A 19,643-nucleotide genomic window follows, 5' to 3' on the forward strand; every position below is an offset into this window, starting at 1 on the left:
TCTCAGCTGGTATGTATTACAATGGAAAAAAATAACAATTGCTTTGCTTGATGCTGATAACAAGTCTGTTGCTCCTTTACAGTTTGTTGATTAGTGACCTATTTCAGTGTGAAGATAAACATATCTAGCTGTACATTTGTGTAATGCTGAGTCTGTGCTTCTGTGTAAGCAGAACTAAAGGATCATAACAAGAGTGAGAACTGGAACAGGGATATTGAGAATAGTAGTGGACCAGTATAATTTTAAGGTATATTTGCACCATGACCTTTGTGATCCCTGCTTAAAACTAAGATGTATAGGGAAAATGCCCAGTTTTGTGAGAATTAAATTGAAAATGATCAGGTTGGTTGACTTCAAAATATTTTCTGCTGATCACAAAAACACAGCAGTCAAACATTAACACACAGAAACAATGCAGAACAGGGACATTATTCTAACTTGTTTGCAGCTCTTTTGGAAAATTATAAACACCAGAAAGCTTTATATGTACCATTGAACAATCCATTTAATTATAGATATGCTAGATGGATGTATTTGGAATTGACCTAAGGGGTCTATGGGGCATATTTAACAAATCATGGTAGTGCACTATTGTGCACTTACCGTGGAATTAAAGTCCCGATGTGCCCTCCGCAAATTTATTAAAGGTGCATCGCAGCAGATATCATGGATATCTGCTGCTTTGCACTCCTGATCGTTTTTGCGAGCAGTCACCATTCAACAGAATGGTGACTGCTCCTGGCCGCAATCTAACAAGTCCCGAATTATTTTTTTTTCCGGGAACTTGTCTTGATAATGCTGGAGCTGGCGTACATCATCCTAATTGAAGAAATCCACTGCTGTCAGCACTGCTACGAAGAGCAGAGCTGGACAGCGCATGTGTGGAGGGATCACATGATCCCTCCCTGTCACTCAGCGCGCTCACTCTGCAACAATAGTTGCAGAGACAGAGTGGGGACTTGCACATGCGCAATTAAAGGAAGAAGAGGAACGAAGAGGAGATCCCGAGACAGCGCGTCCGAAGAGGGGGGGGTAAGTGTGATTTTTTTCTATCACAGAAACAGCAGTTTTTCGGAACTGCTGTTTCTGTGTTTCCTTTTTAATAAATGTGAGAAATAGTTCAATACTTATCCTTGCGATAAGGATTGATAACTATTTCTCACTTTTGCCGATTAATGATAAATGTGCCCCAAAGTATTAAAACTATGCGGTGACCATCATTATCTCTGCAAATCGAAGATATGCATAATTGAGCACCACTGTAATTCATTATGCCGGGGGTTACTTCGGGAGCCCCGGCAAAGTCCCCCCTCTAGCAAGAACTCTTTTTACTATTTACTGGCATCCTAGCGCTGCCGGTGAATGAGGAAGTGCTATGCGCATGCAGATAGCACTTCCACACGTGAGGGATCCAGCAAAGCCAGAGAGGATGCAGCTGGATCCCATAGAAAATGACAGGTAGCGCCATCCTGATATTCTGCAAAAAGCAGAGCTTTATAAAGATTACTGAATTACAGAACTGCGCATTCCCCATACTAATCTATATAACATGAAATCTTTGATTTCTCCTGCAATGAACCCTTCATAAATTGTGCATGATTAAAATTAAAATCAGAGATTTTTAGAGCTTGTGCGATGGCTAACGCCATCTGAAGATAATCATGTCATAAATGCGCTAGTCAATAAATATGCCCCTATATCTCCTATAAAAACAAGATGGTAAAGGAAGGAATCAACTAATAATGGATGACAAGGGGGAAATATCAACCACATTTTAGATTAGTAATCCATAATCCATTCCCAATTGGATTTATGATAACATACTTCTATGGTACCTATTCAACTGTTACTTGTGTTTCAGTGAGTTTACATCCAGTACTAGAATCTGATTGGTTGTTAAGGGCATCACCTCCACTTTAACGTTTTAGAAGGTTTAATAAATCTATCCCAATGTGTCTGTTGTTTTCTCATTAAGCATGGTCTTTACTTATTTGTCATGGACCCTACTGAAAGGCAGACCCACTGTTTGTTTCAATTTTATTATGTTATTAGCCAATCCCTATTTATTCTCTTGTAATACAATCTCTGACTTACCTCCTTAACTCTTCATGTTACTGTTACCTGTAGCTGCCAAAGCTGATGTCTGGGAACTTGGACTGTCGGCTTCCTACTGGCATTTTGTATTCCTTGACATTTCGTGGTAGTATGAATCATCCTGACCTTGGAGTACTGTATTAAAAAATATACTATTGTTTGTGAATAAAGTAAAATAACAAAGTAGAGTTGGCCTTTAATTTATTATGGTAGTGCCTCTGTTACTTTATCTTTGTTAAGAGATATAAAAATGTATTTACATAAATTCCTAACATTCGGCTACTTGAGCACTTATTCAGTGCCTCTAAAAGCACCTATCTGGTACTATATTGTGATGTCTGTTTCCCTTTAAGACCCTGTCCACAGTCTGTGAGTGACTTCAAAGATAATTGTGTTTTTCTTTTTGTAAATGTGTTCTAATATGCTATCACCATGGTGTAGCTTGTGAGCTGTCCTTATAAGATCCTCATCAGAGATTTAATTCTCAGTTCTGTATTATAAGAGAGATTTGTGAGGTTATATTTTATTAATTTCTTACACTCCTAAATGATAAGCAGAACAACCCCAGCATACGTTGTATAAAAAGGAGATGACAGGTTTGTGGTGTTTCTGTTGCATAATTCTTGTTTGTGGACACAAAAGTCTGTTATTCGAGGCATACATTTGGATTGTCATTAAAAAGGCAATAATTATACAGGTTTTATGTAGCGTACACTTACATTCCAGAACACATGCAGCATTCTCTTAACAGTTCTGCTGCAGGTTGCTCCTGCAAAGAAATGGTTAATAAAAACATCAAGCTGCTGAGAATTTGGCTTGATGGGTGCCTGCAGCGAGAGAATTTTGTGAGATTAGAAGTATCTGGCATTTGTGTGGTTGAGTCACATGGGTGCGTAGCCTAGATAGGAGAAGGGTTTATATAACGTGTTTATGTGGGAGGGGGTGAGGCTATGTCTATGCTCCCTCTGTTATAGATGAGAGCCGGCAGGATTCAGATGTAGGTTGCCTGCAACAGCTTACACAACATCTTTTACATTCAGGGTCATTCCGAGCCGCAAGTTTGGAGAGATGATGGTCTTTATTTAACATTTTCTGGAATTTGATGGAGCAGAGGAAGTTGACTTTTACTGCAGACACTTGGGGTATGCTTCACTCGCAGAGGATATTGTTGGGGTGAGCAAGGACTATCCAGGATGGTTATAGGACATTGTTTTATATGTAGTATTTTAAGTATCTTTTGATAGAAGTTGATATAGTGATCATATACAAAGGGAGCACTTTTGGGATTTGTATGTTTCCAGAATAGCAGAAGGTTGGGGGGGGGGGGGAATAAGTGACATTACATATGCATGTACCATCCCTGTGAGAACATTTTGGGCTTTCATTGTCCGGCAGTCTGAAGTTGAATTTTAGTATATTTTGGGGGTGTTGACATGATTTGCAGATGGACTCTGAGTGTGGTCTTGGCAATGTCTACATGTGAGTACTCGGTATCATGTTCTTTTTAGGTAAAGGAATGATTTATATGCATGTGGTTTTCCTTTGCAGTCTAGAGGGGCAGGGAGTTTGTTAAGGAGACATTCAGGTCTGTGCGATAGTCTTTGTTTCTCCAAATTCCAGACTTGCCAACAAAACAGGAGGAATTCATTCATAATGGACACTATTACTTTTTGATTACTAATTAACACTGGGGGGGGGGAAATAAATCAGTTACACAGTTCATAGCGTTTACTTTCCTCTTACTTTCTGCATTATCACAATGCAGTATATGATGGCATAAGCAACTGCAGAACAGTGTATGGATTTGCAGAGAATAATATAATGACCGGCAGAGTTTTTAAGAGAACAGCTTATGCCTTCAATCTTGCAAAAGCAAGCATACCCTGCCTAGAGCAAGTAGACCGCTTTTGTTTATATTGTTTATATTATTTTCGTTCGCTTTTGTTTTGTTTGTTTTCTTTAATGAACACATTCTCTCTTTTATCCAGGTGTTTCTACACTGTACGACTCTGATGATGTCTTCTATTTAATGTGATGCCCAACCAGAGCTAAAACTTGCAACAAGATCTCCAGTTAGTGTCACAATGTCTCGTAGAGCACTTAGAGATTTAACAACAAGTGTACAACTCCAGTCTTCAGAATTCTCACCAAGCCAACACAATGTCTCTACAGGATTGCTCAATGCCAGCCCTCACTTTAAACAGGATGAACACTTTCCACCGGGGTGCAGTAACAGCCATGTATCACTTTCACAAAATGCAATGGCTGGCTTACAGGGATCTAGTAGCATGGTGCAACCGCTCTCTGTAGAGACAGTAAGAATGTTGCCCTCAAAGCCAGGAGATCCTTCAACAGATGGACACCTTGTTGGCCATGGGACTTGTGTCAAAGATAAGAGTTGTGGTTCATTTCACATTGGAGACATCATATCACAGAGACACTATACCACACTTGAGAATCTTCTTACAAATGGGTCTCCAAGGGCCCACCAGGCAGAAGCCATGCAGAGTCATCACTCGACAGAAGATCTTGGAGATCCTATCACCCATCTACAAGATGATATGGAAACAAATGACTCTAGCAGCAATGAACTTAATGAATCCGATGAAAGTGGAAAGGATCTTGCCTCAAAAAGGTAGGAAAACAGTGAAGATGCAGAGGGGAAAGATGAGTGCTAAATAGAGAGCAGAGGTGCGTTGAAAATCCTAAAGGCAATAGACTGGTCAGGATAAGGCAGATTGTTAAAGTTCAGACAACAAATGAGAGTACCGTCATAGCTAAAATTCAGAAATACGGATTATACTTTTTTTTTATAGTAATTACAAGCCTGCAGATAAATAAATATGTTAATCTGTTGAGAATGTAATTTTATTAAGGGTGATTTAGACCCAACTATACATTTTCCTTTATTACCGGGACCATCCAGTTCCATAGCGTCACACATCCTTCCTTTTGTAACATCCCCTTCCTCTTCACCCTTACCCCACTTCGTCCCCTGCTCTGTACTCTAACCCTATTTTTCCTCCTGTGCATACCCCTCCTTGCCCCGTTGCTAGAGCATCCTCTTCATCTGAAATGTCAGATGTGTCTGCAATAAACTGACCTCCATCCATGACTTCTTCATCCCCAATTCCTATAACCTCCTCTCATCGTCTGACACCACCTCTCCTGCTGCTCTCATCCGGAGGCCTCTGCTTCTCTCACACCCCTGTACGTGGGGGTCGGGAAGACGGTGACATGTGTATCCTTCTTTCCCCTGCTGCAACTTTATTATTATTCTCTCTTCAGTGACTTTACCAGTAATTATCAAGGTTTTACCCGAAGTACTCGCACATAATTGTTTGGAGAACTGTCACATTTATGATTTAACAAACCTTTGTAATGTGTCACAACACTGCGACACATTTGGGTATAGTAGGTGTTCCTGGAGTCAAGACACTTTAACACTAAAACTGTGAGTGTAGCTCCACCCCTACTATACCCCTCCCATAGGAAGCAGTATTCCGTTTATGCATAACAAAGCCCAAAAGGAGGGCAGAAAAAGGTCAACCAGAACAAACAACATGCAACCCATCATATAACACAGAGCTAGAGTGGGTGCACTGTGTGCCTCAATGGACAAGGAGAAAGGGATTTTACAGTGAGTACAAAAATCTTATTTTCTGTTGCCCTATTGGGGGACACTGCAACACATTAGGGACATTACAAAACTGCCCCGGGAGGGGGGGGGGGGGGTGGATTGCTCTGAAAACGGCTGCATGCAAAACCTTGCGGCCAAAGTTGGCATCCTGAGATGCAAAGCCCTGCAATCTGTACAATTTCACAAAAGTGTGGACAGACAACCATGAAGCCACCTGGCATAACTGTATGGCTGAAGCTCCATGATGCGCCGTCCAGGAAGCATTATCGACCCTGTTTGAATGAGCTGTCAAGCCCCCTGGCACCGGTCTAGCCAATTGAACATAGGCCAACAGTGGAAGTAGTCAATCTAGCCAAGGACAACCGAGTGGCCGGCCAAGCCCGCTTGTGCACATCAAACATATCAGAAGTTTTGTGAATTTCTGCAGTGTGGACCCATAGCCCCAAAGAGCCCAAACCACATCCAGCAGTAGCAAGAACGGATTCAAAGACCATGCACATGGAAAGAAGGTTGGCACCACAAACTCCTGGTCTAAATGAGATAACTTTTGGAACAAACAAGGGCTTGGCGTGAAGTACTGCCTTTTCTGGATGAAAGACCAGAAAGGGGGTACAACACAACGGCCGCAATGCAGACAATCGGTGTACAGAGGTAACAGCCAGGTAAAAAACAAAACAAAAAAAACACACCTTCCAGGTGAGATACCGAAGATATACAGATTCCAACAGTTCAAAAGGTTCTTTAACCAGGGCCCTAAGAACCAAATTTAGGTCCCAAGGCTCCACCGGGTATACAAACGGGATGAACATGAATCACCCCCTGCACTTCTGCCTTACATCACTGGGGTCATGAGTTCAATTCCTGACTATGGCCTTATCTGTGAGGAGTTTGTATGTTCTTCCCGTGATTGAGTAGGTTTCCTCCAGGTGCTCCGGTTTCAATATAATACAATATAATTAGCTTAAATTATTTTAAAAAGTAAGTATTAGTCTTGATGGCGTCGCGGTTGGCAGTGATGTCATCAAGACTATTCGGATTCTTCAGAGGTTGCTATCCCTTGCAGTCGCCGGTCACAGCGGTCTTCTTGAAGCCAGGTCGGGTAGGAGCCATTAGAGGTCACCACGTCGGGGTAAGTATTGTCGGAATAATGGCAACCATTATTCCGTACCCCACCCAATCAGTATATCAGGATCAAAGCTATCAACATTAGAAAAAGTACAGGGTTATGTAATGTTGCGGCAGGAGTGTTTGAGCAGGAGAACCAACTATCTTGCAAATTCCAGAGTATGATTTCACAAGAGAAATATAAAGGCGCGAGCGGTAGTTTAGTAGCTCACTGTACCGAAGTATAAGAAACGGCCCTTACTGGCTTTATGACTAATTTATCTGGATAAGTCTCTTTGACAGGTTGAGATTATAATCTATAAGAAAGGAGCTTGTTGGAGTGAGTTCCAGATGCCTTGATAAGTTATACTGTTCATCCTATTAATGTTGTAGGCTAATAATGAACTGTCTGTGGTCCAGGTAAATGTGCTTATGTAGTAGACCTGCTCTGACCTCTTTCCACCGGCCAGGATTCTAAGATTAAAGATCCTCACTTTGCCTTACACAGTTCGTGCCTAAATATAGCTGGTAATCCAGGGTTAAATGTGTACATACAAAGTGTGTTGGGATAAATACTATCTACATGTGTATGTACAGTATGTGGAAATAAAGGTTTGACCTAATTATTCCAGTACAACAAGTAGTTTGTCTTCTTTAATGTATGTGCGCACATTACAACTTAAATTCCATTGCCTTCCTTATCCGCTCCCTTGCAGTTATTTTACTTTGTTTAATGGCCCACTAACTTTAATACAAGTTGGCTCGTTATGTCAAAAAGCTACTAAGAACATTGACTAATATATGTAAAAGTTTGGGAAGTTTTCCAGAATAGATTATATTTGAGATATAAGTAAAGGTATTTTCCTATACACGACACTTCATATTCATAATCCATCGAAGGACGTTTCCGGTAGCCTCTTTAAGCCATGTTTTGCAGAAAATGGCCAATAGTGGAGCACTCAGGTGTGCGGGAAATATAAAGTTAAATGTTCTAAAGTTCTACCAATATATAGGGATTATTAAGTATCTTTCTATGATTAATGTTAGTGGCTGATTTATGTAAAGCAACTTCCATTTAAGGTTTAGTGATCTTTCAATAAAGTTTTTACGTTGCATTGAGGCTTGGCTAGTCATAATACAGCATATGGAATGGCTTTGTGTGACTATTTCATATATAAATGTGCATAGGTTTTTGCCGTGGTGGTCATTATTACATGTAGACTTTACTGTTTTGTGTGTGGGGGGGATACAAATAATGAATGGGAAAAAAAAAAAAGTACTCACAGCATCCCGGCTCCTCTTCACCAAAGTGAGCCTGTCATAGCTGACAACCAACAAACTCACCAGTATCACGGCTCGGCACATGGCTTTAACCTTTTATAGTTGCTGTAAATAGAATGCTGGGACATGCTGCAGGTCACTGATTACATGCGCCTGTTTGATAACCATGACCCTTGTCAGCAATGACCATGAAAGAGTGGCCAGGATGCTGCGGTATGACCTTAACTGATCACTTTCCATAAACATAAGAGTAATATTTCTATTCTTCTGCATGAATACTATACGCCTTCCTACAAGAATTAAACAAGTCACGTTGCTTCGCTGTGTCTGCATGCAATCAGAGCCGGATTAACCCTAGGGCTAACTGGTCTACAGCCCAGGGGCCTTGGGCATCCAGGGGGCCTTGAAAGTGCTCAGCAGCAGTATTGATCGGTCGGGGGCGGGGGCGCCCACGGCGTGATCAATGCTGCTGAGCACTTTCACTGCGGCATGCTGTAGTCTCCTTACTGCGGAGATCTCGTGAGTCTCACTGTCACGAGATTTCCTCAGTAAAGAGCGTACAGCGCTCCGGGGAAGGACCGCAATGCCAGGAGAAGGAAGTGCCTTGGGGGCGGCTCGGATCATTAGCCCAGGGGCCTCCATTACCTTAATCCGGCCCTGCATGCAATATATGTTCATGAAAACATGTCTATGTACCATTTATTCTGTGCTTTTCTGCTTACAGCTCTTCTGAACGCCGACAACCTTCTTGCAGCTCCAATGCTTTTTCTTTAATGATGGCTGACTCTGAACAGAATCCCTCCACTAGCGGCTATAGGTAAGCCACCTGTGCACTTGTCTGTCTCCCGGCACGGTTTAGTTTAAGCTCCTCCTTTGCTTGTGTCCTTATGTATCTGATGCTCATTGTGTCATGATTGTGCACATCGTTTATGGTGTTTGATCATGTGTGTGCATGCTGATGCTTAATCTGTAGTGTGGACCAGTCAGAGAACCTACCAACATTTTCACTTGAGATTGTTCTGGCACATTAGTATTATGTTACGTATTCTCTTTACAGCAGTGAGCAGCCGGCTAAAGCCAAAACGCAAAAGGAACTGTTGAAAATTCTCAAGGAAATCCGCTTCTGTCTGCCACGTGAGAAGCGGTTTAGGGGAAAGTCCGGCACAGCTGCCTCACTGCGCTATGCCCTCCAGTGCATGCAGCAGGTGAAAGGTAATGCAGCAATCCGCAGCGGGTGTTCTCTCTCTCTCTCTCTCTCTACAGACACACCTCCAGTTCCGGTATATGCTATGTAAGACACCACAGCACATTCATTTTCTAGGAATCACGTTCTTGATGTGTTTAGCCATATGCCAGAAAAGCCTTTTCAGCTTGCCCAGTCTAACCATAATTGTGTCCTCAGTCAGACTCCACTCTCTTGTGACTTCACACATCAAAGCACATAAGTAACATTAAATCACTTTGTCTAACTTGAATTGATTTAACCATGCGCAACATGTTACCTAAATTGATTTGTGTATTTGTCACCTACATGTGCACATCATCCAGCACCTCGCCAACTCCACTGCTCCCTACATCTCTAACCTTATCTCTATTCACACTCCCTCCCGCTCACTGCGATCGTCGCCTCTCTTCCCCACTGATTACCTCTCACGCACGTATCCAAGACTTCTCCCGCGCCGCTCCCCTCCATTGGAACAAGCTCCCCCGCTCCATCAGAACTTCCCCTAATCTGTCCTCTTTCAAACTAACATTAAAAACCCACCTTTTCCTTAAAGCCTTCCAGTCTCATGCCTAAACTCCCACCGGTTGGCTACCTCTCTTTCTCATCCCTTCTTCCCTTCTCCCCCTTCCTCCCGTCTCTCCGTCTCATCCATGTGTCTGTCTGTCTTCCCCTCCCTTTAGATTATTCGCTCCTTTGAGCAGGGCTCTCCTACCTTCTGTTTCCATCACTTTTAGCTGCGCTCTCCAGCTACTCAGCTCACCTCCTCTCAGTCCCTCTGCCCTCTGTCTCCTCTCGCTTCTCTCCGCTCCCCTCAGTGACTCTCAACCTGTCATCCGTGCCCACCCTCTTGGGCCATAGTTACCTGCCTGTACTCACTTTTCCCCTCCCTCCCTCTCTTTCATGCTGTGCCTGAGCCCCCAGAGTTATAGTGCTTACTGTTACTTGTACTGTGCTGTTTCACCTTGTACTGTGCCATTGTTTGTCCTTGTACGGCGCTACGGATACTTTGTGGCGCCCTATAAATAAAAATTAATAATAATAATAATAATCCACTGCTTTATAGGGGTTCACTACACAGTGAGTACTACCCTTGTTTATGTATAATATCTTTAACATTTGTAGAAGATCCTTTATACTGACAAACAGTGCAGGTAAAATCAGGTCTTATACTAAAACACATTTGCCTACAATTTAGACTCACAGGGGCATATTCAATTAGCTTTTGGATTCGCGGTAACGCGCCGGAACGGCCGCGAAACGTAATACACGGTACCGCAATAACGTGGATTTTCGTTCGCAGCCCATAGGGTTGCGTACGAAAATCTGCGTTAATGCGGTACCGTAATACCCGCAAGAACGCGCACTTTTCGCGGTAACGCGCGTTACCGCGAATCCAAAAGCTAATTGAATATGCCCCACAAAGTCTTAATCACAGGCCAATTGCCGATGATGGGTCTGGGTTCAAGTTGCCAAATAACCACTACATTTGTTATTAAAAAAAAAATCTTTCAAATCTGCACCAAAAAAATACTAAAGACAACAAAGCTATTCTAAAATGAAGACTACTTTCTTAAAAATGGCTCATTTAAAAACCATTTATAGATAAAGCCTTTCAAAAGTATGATCGAATTATATATTTCTTTGTAAAACACAGTGCTAATATACCGGTCTGCTTTATACTACTATTAAAATTTGCCAAATAATTTTCACCACTTTCTGCCTACTCCGCTGTTACTGATTACACACCATATGTGGTTCTTTTCAGTATTGTGTGGAGTTCTATGTGTGTTTTTTCTTCTTTTATTCTTTAGCGAATGAGGAGTATTATCAGTTGCCGATGGTAAATGACAAGCATCCGTGCAGCCAGAATCTTCCTAGCTACACAGTGCAGGAGATAGCCACCATCACCTCTGAGTTCACGAAGAACAACACGGTGAGAGAGCAGGAGAGGTTGTCTGTGCAGACTAACGTTTCATGTGTACAGTGTGAGCCTGAAGGGTATAACGATGGCTTGTGCTGTGTAGAGATAAAGCAGATCTAACTTTCTGCAGTAATGATTGCACTTCTCTCCCTAAAATGTCCTTGTTCCAACATTTCAGTGATCGGCTACATCCCTGGTTTCCTTCTCCCCTAGCCCTAGACATTTGTGTCTTTGGATACACAAGTTTGCCAATAAGTAGCCAAATAATAATAGCATTAAATAAATTGAGATGTGTGAACAGTGTTGACAATTTTTTGGAGCGTAGATATGCAAATAACAATCATGCACACAGCAAAAAATTGCACCAAAATCTGTATAGTCACTGGGTGATGACCGTTATTTATTAATTTATGTAAATAAACTATAATGCAACTTTGCTTTACATCTTGATAAGCAGACTGTGAACGCCATTGACCTCTTATATATAGTGGCATTAAGGTTATCCCTTTCTGTGACGGCTTTATTTTAGAGATAGATAATGCTTCTTTAGTACCTCCTTCCCCTCTGACCTCTCCATCACTGTTGACAACTCATCTATCTCCCCTGTTCCCCAACTCCGCTGCCTAGGTGTCATCCTCGACTCCTCTCTCTCCTTTGCCCCTCACATTCACTCTCTCGCCAAATCCTGCCGTTTCCAGCTTCGCAACATTGCCCGCATTCGGCCCTTCCTCTCCCAGGATGCCACCAAATCTCTCGTCCACTCTCTGATTATCTCCCGCTTGGACTACTGCAACCTTCTCCTTATCGGCCTCCCCCTCTCTCATCTCGCTCCCCTTAGATCTGTACTTAACGCCGCTGCTAGGCTTATTTTCCTCTCTCGCCATTCCACCTCTGTATCCCCACTCTACCAAGCCCTTCACTGGCTCCCCTTCCCCTACAGAATACTTTTCAAGCTCCTCACTCTGACTTACAAGGCCCTCGCCAACTCCACTGCTCCCTACATCTCTAACCTTATCTCTATTCACACTCCCTCCCGCTCACTGCGATCGTCCAACGATCGTCGCCTCTCTTCCCCTCTGATTACCTCCTCTCACGCACGTATCCAAGACTTCTCCCGCGCCGCTCCCCTCCATTGGAACAAGCTCCCCCGCTCCATCAGAACTTCCCCTAATCTGTCCTCTTTCAAACGAACATTAAAAACCCACCTTTTCCTTAAAGCCTTCCAGTCTCATGCCTAAACTCCCACCGGTCGGCTACCTCTCTTTCCCATCTTTTCTTCCCTTCTCCCCCTTCCTCCCGTCTCTCCGTCTCATCCATGTGTCTGTCTGTCTTCCCCTCCCTTTAGATTGTTCGCTCCTTTGAGCAGGGCTCTCCTACCTTCTGTTTCCATCACTTTTAACTGCGCTCTCCAGCTACTCAGCTCACCTCCTCTCAGTCCCTCTGCCCTCTGTCTCCTCTCGCTTCTCTCCGCTCCCCTCAGTGACTCTCAACCTGTCATCCGTGCCCACCCTCTTGGGCCATAGTTACCTGCCTGTACTCACTTTTCCCCTCCCTCCCTCTCTTTCATGCTGTGCCTGAGCCCCCAGAGTTATAGTGCTTACTGTTACTTGTACTGTGCTGTTTCACCTTGTACTGTGCCATTGTTTGTCCTTATACGGCGCTACGGATACTTTGTGGCGCCCTATAAATAAAAATTAATAATAATAATAATAGTACACCTGAAGATTGCACTATACTGTAAGTGCATTGTATGTTCTGTAACTAGCACTTAGAGAAATGCTGCACTTCTGCTCACATATACCTCCAGATCTTCATGCTGCTGTACCGTGGGACCTGAAATTAACTCTATAGATGAACAACAGTATGTTGAGTCATTTTATCTAAAATCCTGCTTGTCATCTCATCCTCTCAGAGCAGGGGCTTTGTGATGTGTGATAATATATTTGTCTTATGTTCTTAAATTGGCCGCACACTCGCACATCTATGAAAATCTGATTGGGCAGAATGGTAAATCTGTTTTGCTTGTAATCCCCATGGAAGTAAAACGTGTCCCTATACTTACCAGGGTGGTCATTCAGCCAGAATGGGGGTTCTTACATACATGATGGCATGTTTCAGACAAGCCCTTATTCAGTACCTGGTGGTCACTCTGAACAACATGTTCTCATGACCAAAGGGGCAGGAACAAAACTCATAAGTTTCCATCAGTGGTGACCATGTACGTTTATGTTCGGCTAGAGATGTCATAGCCTCTGGCCAGCCATAAATTTACTGCTAGATTTGAGCCAGTTAAGGAGCTTGCAGCGTTGGGTAATGTTGCAACGTGGCATGGAATGGAATGTTTGAGCCCAAATTATGAATGTGGAAAACATGATGAGAATCTATGGTTAGGTTGCTGTGATGATAGTGGAACTGTAAGTAATATTCTGTATTGCTTTACACACAGGATGTATTTGCTGTGACCGTTTCCTTAGTGACTGGACGTATCCTCTACATTTCGGAGCAGGCCTCGGTTGTGTTACGCTGTAGTGCAGAACTATTTTCCCATGTTCGGTTTGTGGAGCTCCTGGCCCCGCAAGATGTTAGTGTGTTTTACAGCTCCACTACCCCGTACAGACTGCCATCCTGGAACATCTGCAATGGAACTGGTGAGGAGCCATACATACTAAACAGAAACATGTCTAAATTAATAGCATTGACATTGCTGATTGCTGCGAGACAAGCCTGTGTAACAAATGGTAGCATGATAGGAGCTTGTGATTTCACTGCTTTTTTGATTTCAAGTGCTGTTTTTGTTTAAAGTGTGGAGTTGGTTCCAGTAAGGAGTAGAATCCAGGAAGGGGTTTAATCTGGTAAGTGGCTAGGAAAGGCTAGTACTAAAGTTCACTGTAGGCTATAAGAAGTTAGGTTAGCCATAATAAGATGAGTAGTAGCAGGCTTGATGATCTCACTCAATGCATATCTTGTCATATGTATGCACACTTGGAGCAAGTGTTCCAAGGTTTATACCTCTGTGAGAAATGTGAGCAATTGGTCTCTTTGGAAGCCCAGGTAACTGATCTAAAGCAGACCATTGCAACATTGAGAGACATTGCCAACCTGGAGCAGAGTTTACAGCTCACCGTGGATGCGTTATCTGAGCAGGGTGGAGCAGAGACAGAGGATGATGCACAGGTAGGCAGCTGGGTAACAGTTACTAGGGGTAGCAGAGGGAGGAAGAGACAGGCCAGTTCTGAGCTAGGCAATCCCAGCAGATTTGCCAGATTGGATGAAGATACTGTGGAAGGCAGTTCAGAATTGGTAGAGTTGGATGACACTGCTTCCTCTAGCAACCAGGGGAATGGTCTCTCCAGTACAGAGGGGACCAAAGTTACTCAGGGACCCAGGCAGATTGTGGTGGTAGGGGATTCAATTATTAGGAAGGTAGATAGGGCAATCTGTTACCGGGACCGTGCATGCCGAACAGTGTGTTGTCTCCCGGGTGCTCGGGCTCGGCATATTGCGGATCGGGTGGACAGATTGTTGGGAGGGGCTGGGAATGACCCAACGGTTTTGGTGCATGTTGGCACCAATGACCGAGTTAGAGGAAGAAGGGGTGTCCTAAAGAATGATTTCAGGGACATAGGTCGCAAACTTAAGGCAAAGACATCCAAGGTAGTATTTTCGGAAATACTACCTGTGCCACGCGCTAGTCCAGGGAGGCAGCGGGAGATTAGGGAGGTTAATGCGTGGCTAAAAGATTGGTGTAGAAGGAGGGTTTAGGATTCTTAGAGCACTGTGCTGATTTCTCGGTCAGTTGCCACCTTTATTGTCGTGATGGATTGCACCTGAATGAGGAGGGGGCTGCAGTGCTAGGGGAGAGGATGGTTAGAAGGTTGGAGGAGATTTTAAACTAGGCTCCGGGGGGGAGGGGCAAGCAAGTATTTATGGGATAGACATTGAGAGTAGTAAGGAGGAATTTAACAAGAGTAAAGGGGGTGGAGAGGGGGGAAAGGGAAGCATAGCCGATAAGGAGCGGCCCTTTTTAAAGCAAAAATAAATACCTAAGGGAGGCAATAGACTTAAGTGTATGCTTGCAAATGCAAGAAGCTTGACAGGTAAAATGGGGGAGTTAGAACTAGTAGCAATGAATGAGCAGTATGATATTATAGGTATTACTGAGACCTGGTGGGATGATACACATGACTAAGCAGTCAACTTGGAAGGCTATTCTCTCTTCAGGAGGGATAGGGTAAATAAAAGGGGAGGAGGAGTATGTCTTTATATTAAGCCAGAATTAAAACCAAGTATTCAGGAAGTTATATACGAGAATATTGGTGATAATATAGAGGCATTGTGGGTGGAAATATCCAGCGGAGGAAAAAGTTCAGAGAAGTTTCTGATAGGGATATGCTATAAACCGCCAGATATTAGTACGATTGAGGAAGCCCAACTTCTACAGCAAATTGAAAAGGCTACACAACTAGGTCAAATTTTAATTATGGGGGATTTTAATTATCCGGACATTGATTGGAGTACTGAGACCTGCGGTACAGCTAGGGGAAATAGGTTTCTGAGCACGCTAAAAGACCATTACATGTCCCAATTAGTTGAGGAACCAACTAGGAACCGGACTATACTGGACCTAGTAATAACAAACAATGTAGACGTAATATCAAATATTCAAGTAAAGGAGCACTTGGGAAACAGTGATCATAATATGGTCTCATTTGAAATTAGTTTCCAGAAACAACAGTATAAGGGATCAACTAGGACTTTAAACTTTAAAAAGGCAAATTTTAATATGCTAAAGGAGTCTATAAAGAGCATAGACTGGGACAAAGCCTTTGAAGGAAAAAATACGGAAGAAATGTGGGCTGTCTTTAAAATGTTGTTGGAAACATACATGTATAAGTTCATTCCTATGTGAAATAAATGTAAAAGAATTAAGTCTAAACCAATGTGGCTAAATAAAAAGGTAAGGGAAGAAATGCAAAGGAAGAAGCGTGCATTTAAATTGTTTAAGTCTGAAGGGTCAGAGGAGTCCTTCCATAGGTACAAGGAATGTAATAAAACATGCAAAAAGGAAATTAGATTGGCTAAATTAGAAAATGAAAGGCATGTTGCAAAAGAAAGTAAGACAAACCCCAAAAAGTTTTTTAAGTATATAAATGGCAAAAGGATTAAAAAAGATAATATAGGACCCCTAAGAAGTGAGATGGGTGAATTGATAAATGATACTAAGGAAAAAGCAGAGATATTAAACACGTTCTTTTCTTCTGTATTTACCAGAGAGGAACAAATGGCAGGAGTAATACATAAAAATGGAAATGAAACCATGCCATTAATTAATACTTGGTTGTCAGAGGAAGAAGTCCAAAGGCGACTGAAGAATATTAAGATAAATAAAGCTCCAGGTCCAGATGGCATACACCCTAGGGTCCTTATAGAGTTAAACTCGGAAATAGCTAGACCGCTATTCTTAATTTTCAGAGATTCAATCTCATCAGGCTCAGTACCAAGGGATTGGCGAATAGCAGATGTGGTGCCGTTGTTTAAAAAGGGGACGAGATCACAACCAGAGAATTATAGACCTGTAAGCCTGACATCAATAGTGGGGAAACTACTGGAAGGTATTTTAAGGGACAGTATTCAGGATTACTTGGTACGCAATAAAATTATTAGTGGGAATCAACATGGATTTGTGAGGGATAGGTCATGTCAAACTAATCTAATTAGTTTCTACGAGGAAGTTAGTGGGAACTTAGACCAGGGCAGGACAGTAGATGTGGTCTACTTAGATTTTGCAAAGGCCTTTGATACAGTGCCACACAAGAGGTTGGTTTACAAAATAAGGGAACTGGGTCTAGAAATCAAAATTTGTACTTGGATCGAAAACTGGTTAGAGAATAGGGAACAGAGAGGTGTGATAAATGGAACATTTTCTAATTGGTCAAAGGTCTTAAGTGGAGTACCTCAAGGTTCCGTGCTGGGACCACTCATTTTTAATATATTTATTAATGACCTTGGTGATGGTTTAGAGAGTAAAGTTTCTATTTTTGCAGATGACACTAAACTCTGTAAGGTAATAAAATCAGAGCAAGATGTAGCTTCTCTACAGAGGGACTTAAATAAACTGGAGGATTGGGCGGCTAAATGGAATATGAGGTTTAACACAGATAAATGTAAGGTTATGCATTCAGGGATCAAAAACAAGAACGAAATCTATAAATTAAATGGAATTAATTTGGGAGAATCTATAATGGAAAAGGATTTGGGAGTGCTCGTAGACAGTAGACTTAGCAATAGTGCTCAATGTCAAGCAGCAGCTGCAAGGGCAAACAAAGTATTGGCATGCATAAAAAGGGGCATAGATGCAACGGAAGACAGTGTAATTTTGCCACTGTATAAATCGTTGGTAAGACCTCATCTTGAATATGCAGTACAGTTCTGGGCACCACTCTATAAAAAAGATAATTTGGAACTAGAAAGGGTTCAGAGAAGGGCGACAAAATTGATAAAGGGTATGGAGTCATTAAGTTATGAGGAAAGGTTAGCCAGTTTAGGCATGTTTACTTTAGAAAAGAGGCGTCTAAGGGGAGATATGATTACTATGTACAAATACATTAGGGGTCAATACAGAGAGCTTTCATGGGAACTTTTTACCCCAAGGACCATACACAGGACACGTGGTCATCCCCTAAGGTTAGAAGAGAGGAAATTTCACAACCAGCAAAGGAAGGGGTTCTTTACAGTAAGGGCAGTCAAGATATGGAATTCATTGCCAGGGAAGGTTGTGATGGCAGATTCAATAGATATGTTTAAGAAAGGGTTAGACAAATTTTTAGCGGAAAGGTGTATCCAGGGATATGACCGTTAATTTAAAATAAAGGATAGTAGTGGATATAGGGTAAAAATTGGATTGCAATATTGAGTCTGGGGGGATTTTCAAAATTGAAACAGATGGGCGGTTGCCTACTCTGGATTAATTTCAAATATAAGTGCAGGATCTCAGAAGATCCAAAATAGGTTGAACTTGATGGACTGGTGTCTTTTTTCAACCTCATCAACTATGTTACTATGTATATTAGTGCAGTGCGTGGATAGCCTCACAGACAGTGACAGCTGTGCGATTGGAGTACCTTCCTTACTGTAAATAAACTGCTCCCTCCTTGTAACACACTACAGTAATACACACACATGCGTTCAATGAATACACAGTGTGATAATAAACCCATATACACACACACACATTTTCATAGACCGTTACCCATATGCTCTCCAGTTTATACCCTCCTTCTACTTTGCAATCCTATTCCCTCTCTTCCATACTAGCGATCTTCCAGAGGTTACAGATGGAATGATACATTACATGGTAAAACAGGGCTCTTTTTATACAGTTTTGTAGCCTTACCCTGGCAGGAGGCAATCAAGCCTCCTGCCCCTTAAACCAATGAAGACTAATTCATGCAGTCTGCACATTAATCAGCCTGGAGGGGTTAGCACCTTTTTACATTGCTGCTAGTGGCACTACAGCATCTGAGATATTACATCAGATATTTAAATTCAGGATGTGATATATTCTCTAAACTTGGAGTTAACGCAATTTATCTTACGAAATTCCCACCAATCTTTAACTTCCTAAATTACTTGCTATTGCATTAGTCAGACAGGTTCTAAGATACAGGATGAAAAGCCCCACAGGAAAGAACGGTAGCGGCCCCTGCTGTATATTCAGGCTGAACAATTGTCGGTCACTCACATGAAAATAATTAATTAGCATAGGATCCATTCCTTAGACAGTTGCAGAAACAAATCTCCCCTAAAATCATAATAAATCAAAACATGGCCAATATGAAAATAAAAGAATTTACACACCCAGCAACTGGGACTTAACATTTACAGCACTGCACGATGATTACTAACCGGCGCCACAGCGCCTATACATTAAATATATACAATTTAAATGAATAAATATTCCCTTTAATACATTTTTACATCCCCTAGCGCTTGGATTTAACCCCTCTGGCATCCAGTACTAACCCTACCGGCGCTGGAGCACATTTCAAGATGGACCTGGACACATCTACAAGAAGTTATTTCTACGTGATCTAGTTACACTCACACATTACACTGTGTCTATTTTTCTGAAAACCGCATTGTCTACACCAACATACTAGTAAGACGCCCCGCCTTACACCACCTACGCCCCTCTCACCCAAGCTCTACATTAGAGGGGATTTCTGCTTTATGCAGAGTTGGGTTCATTATTTCCCTTCTGCCCTATTGAATATCACAGGAATAGTTTATGAACCCAACAATGCATCACGGTTATTGAATTTTGAGTCACTGCTTAGAGGATGATGTTGCAGTCCTGCACTACTCCACCTGACCATTAA

At 42.2% G+C, this 19,643-nt stretch overlaps 1 protein-coding gene across 1 annotated transcript in view; it reads left to right on the forward strand.

Moving 5' to 3' along the window:
- Nucleotides 1-2,994: 2,994 nt before the first annotated feature.
- Nucleotides 2,995-19,643, forward strand: part of LOC142143657 (period circadian protein homolog 2-like) — a 40,337-nt gene continuing 23,688 nt past the window's right edge. The window contains exons 1-6 of the mRNA XM_075201676.1: nucleotides 2,995-3,236; nucleotides 4,083-4,729; nucleotides 8,844-8,936; nucleotides 9,177-9,331; nucleotides 11,156-11,277; nucleotides 13,712-13,913. Coding sequence (XP_075057777.1) covers nucleotides 4,179-4,729; nucleotides 8,844-8,936; nucleotides 9,177-9,331; nucleotides 11,156-11,277; nucleotides 13,712-13,913 — 1,123 coding nt within the window. The 5' untranslated portion in view covers nucleotides 2,995-3,236; nucleotides 4,083-4,178. The remainder of the gene's footprint in view (nucleotides 3,237-4,082; nucleotides 4,730-8,843; nucleotides 8,937-9,176; nucleotides 9,332-11,155; nucleotides 11,278-13,711; nucleotides 13,914-19,643) is intronic.

This window comes from Mixophyes fleayi, chromosome 3 (assembly GCF_038048845.1).
Source record: "Mixophyes fleayi isolate aMixFle1 chromosome 3, aMixFle1.hap1, whole genome shotgun sequence".
Taxonomy (NCBI): Eukaryota; Metazoa; Chordata; class Amphibia; order Anura; family Limnodynastidae; genus Mixophyes; species Mixophyes fleayi.